This window comes from Pygoscelis adeliae, unplaced genomic scaffold (assembly GCF_000699105.1).
Source record: "Pygoscelis adeliae isolate BGI_AS28 unplaced genomic scaffold, ASM69910v1 Scaffold432, whole genome shotgun sequence".
NCBI classification, from domain to species: domain Eukaryota; kingdom Metazoa; phylum Chordata; class Aves; order Sphenisciformes; family Spheniscidae; genus Pygoscelis; species Pygoscelis adeliae.
In genome coordinates, this window is record NW_008824289.1 from 257,912 (window position 1) to 260,783 (window position 2,872).

General features: G+C 50.2%; 1 protein-coding gene across 1 annotated transcript in view; it reads right to left on the bottom strand.

Annotated features, from left to right (window-relative positions):
- LOC103912482 (BPI fold-containing family B member 4-like) overlaps positions 1-2,872 on the bottom strand; it is a 15,296-nt gene that overhangs the window by 6,676 nt on the left and 5,748 nt on the right. The window contains exons 12-13 of the mRNA XM_009318756.1: positions 940-1,089; positions 131-230 (exon numbers count right to left, since the gene is read on the bottom strand). Of these exons, the coding sequence (XP_009317031.1) occupies positions 131-230; positions 940-1,089 (250 nt within the window). The remainder of the gene's footprint in view (positions 1-130; positions 231-939; positions 1,090-2,872) is intronic.

Below are 2,872 nucleotides of genomic sequence, written 5' to 3' on the forward strand. Positions count from 1 at the left end.
AGCATCGCCCCCACCAAGCTGACCCCCAGTCAGCCCCCCCAGCAGCCCTCCGCCACCCAGCAAACCACCAGTAATACCACCAAGCAGACCACCACCACCACCAAGGAGACCTCCTCCGAGGCCACGCAACAGGTCTCCACTCTCATCTGTGCCGGGACGTCCGCTGCCGAGCGGCACCTCTCCGAGGGCACCTTGGAGGGTGTTGCCTTGCCTGAGCGAGCCTGTAAGAGCTGGAAACATCGCCCGCCATCAGCCTGCGAGGCAGAGCTGCCTCCCCGGCCAGCGCTGCAGCCTTCGTGCAGGGACCGGCAGGCAGCTGCCAGCCTCCTGCCCACACCATTACTCATTGTGCTCCTCAAGCATGGGTTGTTGAGGGGTTTGTGCTCTCCATTACCATCGCTGCCTATCCCAGTCCCTAACTATCTGCTGTCAGTTTTTCCCATATATGATGCAACAGAAAAAGGGCTTTGGGATCCAGGACAGGAGGCACCATGTTAAGACCTCCGTAAAGAAGCTCAGGGGAATTTGTCTGCAGCTGCACCAGTAAGACGGCAAACGGTGTGGCACAGTCGCAGGGGTTGGGCACTGATAAAGCCTAAATGTGAGATAGTTGAGGTGCCATGTGGCTTGTACCTCCTGAGCGGTGGCTCACACCTCCTGAGAGGTGCGGGCTCCCAGGAGGAGCAATCCCCAACACGAGCAATGTCTCTCTCCTTTTAGGAGCCTGGCCAGTTGAAATTTTAATTACAAAAAAATGACTCCAGGGTCAGTTTGGAGGGGGAGGTTTGCACACAAGCCTCATGCTCTTCCCCTTCCATGAGCAATTCCCCTCCTTTCCCTGGCTGATCTGGCTGTGCTGGTACCACGGCATCAACCCTCAAGGACCACGGTTGGTTCCTGTTTCCCAGGGTCCCACTGAGAGGAGGCAGAGTGACTCACCATCACTTAAAACATCTTTACTGAGCCTGAGGACGGCATCTTTTTGCTCGCTTAGTGATGGGGTCAGCAGGGCATACAAGAGGGCAATGCCCAGAGCCGGTGGCATGGTGTCTTCTGCTTGGCTGGGAGCGCTGTGGGTGCTGGCAGGACCTGGGGAAGGACAATGGGAAAAGAGTGAGAATAGGCTGGGTGACCCCCTGGAGACAAAATGGAGTTGGATATTTCAAGCTGTGTGAAAATTTTTCAGTTAATAGAAAACGTGAGCTTTAGGAGGACCAAAACTCTTCAGGAGTTAGAGCCACATTTGGCAAATAGATCTGGACACACACAAAAGGGGGTGAAGAGGGAGGGTGTCCGTACGCACATCTGCAGGGACTTTTTCCAGCCAGCTTCTGCACAACCCCAGCACCTGTTTGCTTATTCCTATTTATGGGCACCCCGGGCAACCTGCTCCTTTCCATCCCCGGTCGCCGTGACATAGTTTTAAACTTACAGAATGAAATCATTACTCATAACCTATAGACTGCACCGAGCTCCCGTCGCTAACAACTGCCCCGTGAGTGGGCATGCAAATTAATGCTGCAATTATACAAGCAACTCACATTTGGAATAAAGCCTTTCTTTTTAAAATGGCATGTTTTAACCTTATAACAATAAAAATAATAATAACCTTAAGAGGACATTGCAACTCAAAAAATCCCTAAGTTTTGTGTCAAATGAATGTTTTTTTCCTCACAGAAGTGTGAGAAGTGTTTTCATTTTACTATAGCAACCTTCTTTTCTGATTTTTTCAGGCTACTAAGTAAATATAAACTAGAATTACTTACTTGCATTTCTACCATTATTGGTATTTTTCCCATGTTTTTTTTCTTGCTCACCAGAGTATATTGTAAGGCCCGTAGGTGAAATGGTGGCTCTGTCCCCCCCAAGCTTACAACACCCCGCACCACTATTTTGACCGTATTTACCTGGTTATCCCGAATTTCGAAGCCTGGCTTTGGTCTTCAGTGCTCGGCTCTTGGTCAAGGGAAGACCTTACAGCTGCCCAAAGGCACCTCTGCTTTAACATGTAGGAACAGTGGGTCCTTATATAGTGAAGCTGATGTGGAAAAAGTGGAAAGATGCCTAAATTGTAAAAGCTGGGATAGTGGATCGAGTGTATAAAGCATCATTTGTGGTTTTAATATATTCCAATACAAATGAAGATTTGTGTAACAGGGAAAAGCATTGAGCAACAGGTTATTGGATGCCCGGTTATCAGCCAGCGCTGTTACGCAAGAGCCCAGAGCTAATGCAAAGGAGAAGGAGCCCGAGACTCTGCGGACTGCAGCACGTGAAGCTGCTGCTGACCTCAAAAGAGCCGTGCTGGAAAATCAGCTTATTCCAGGCAAATCCCCACTAACACTTGCACTCAGGCTGTCACACACAAATGACTGTATCGGGGTAATTTTTCAAGTTTCCAGTGAGGCTCCAGAAAAGCGTTGGGAGATTTTTATCTCCTTTAGTGCTCAACCCTAGGAGCTGTTCCTGAGGATCATCCCACGCGTCCCCGCAGCCACCAGCCGCTTCCCGGCAGACAGTATTTCTGCAGCCTCGGAAAAGCCCCTGTGCGGTGGGACATGCCGGTCCACGTCAGCTCCAGACCATAAGGGTGCTTTTGTCCTCACTTTAATTAAGTGTTCTCAACACTTAATACCTTTGTGAGATAAAATGTGCTGCTAACAACCCAGTGCATCTTACACAATAAAGGGATAATATGCTCCTAGACAAAGCAGTACGGAGGTGTAAGCTGTTTATCTGTGCCTGGCTCCATAGAGAGCCTTGCACAGCAAGCACTGCTGGGCTCCATGTGGGCCATGGTGCGAACGAGCCCCCGGCAAGGAGCTGTTCCCCCTCGCAGCCGCTGCGATGAGGGCTTCAAATGAGTCGGAAA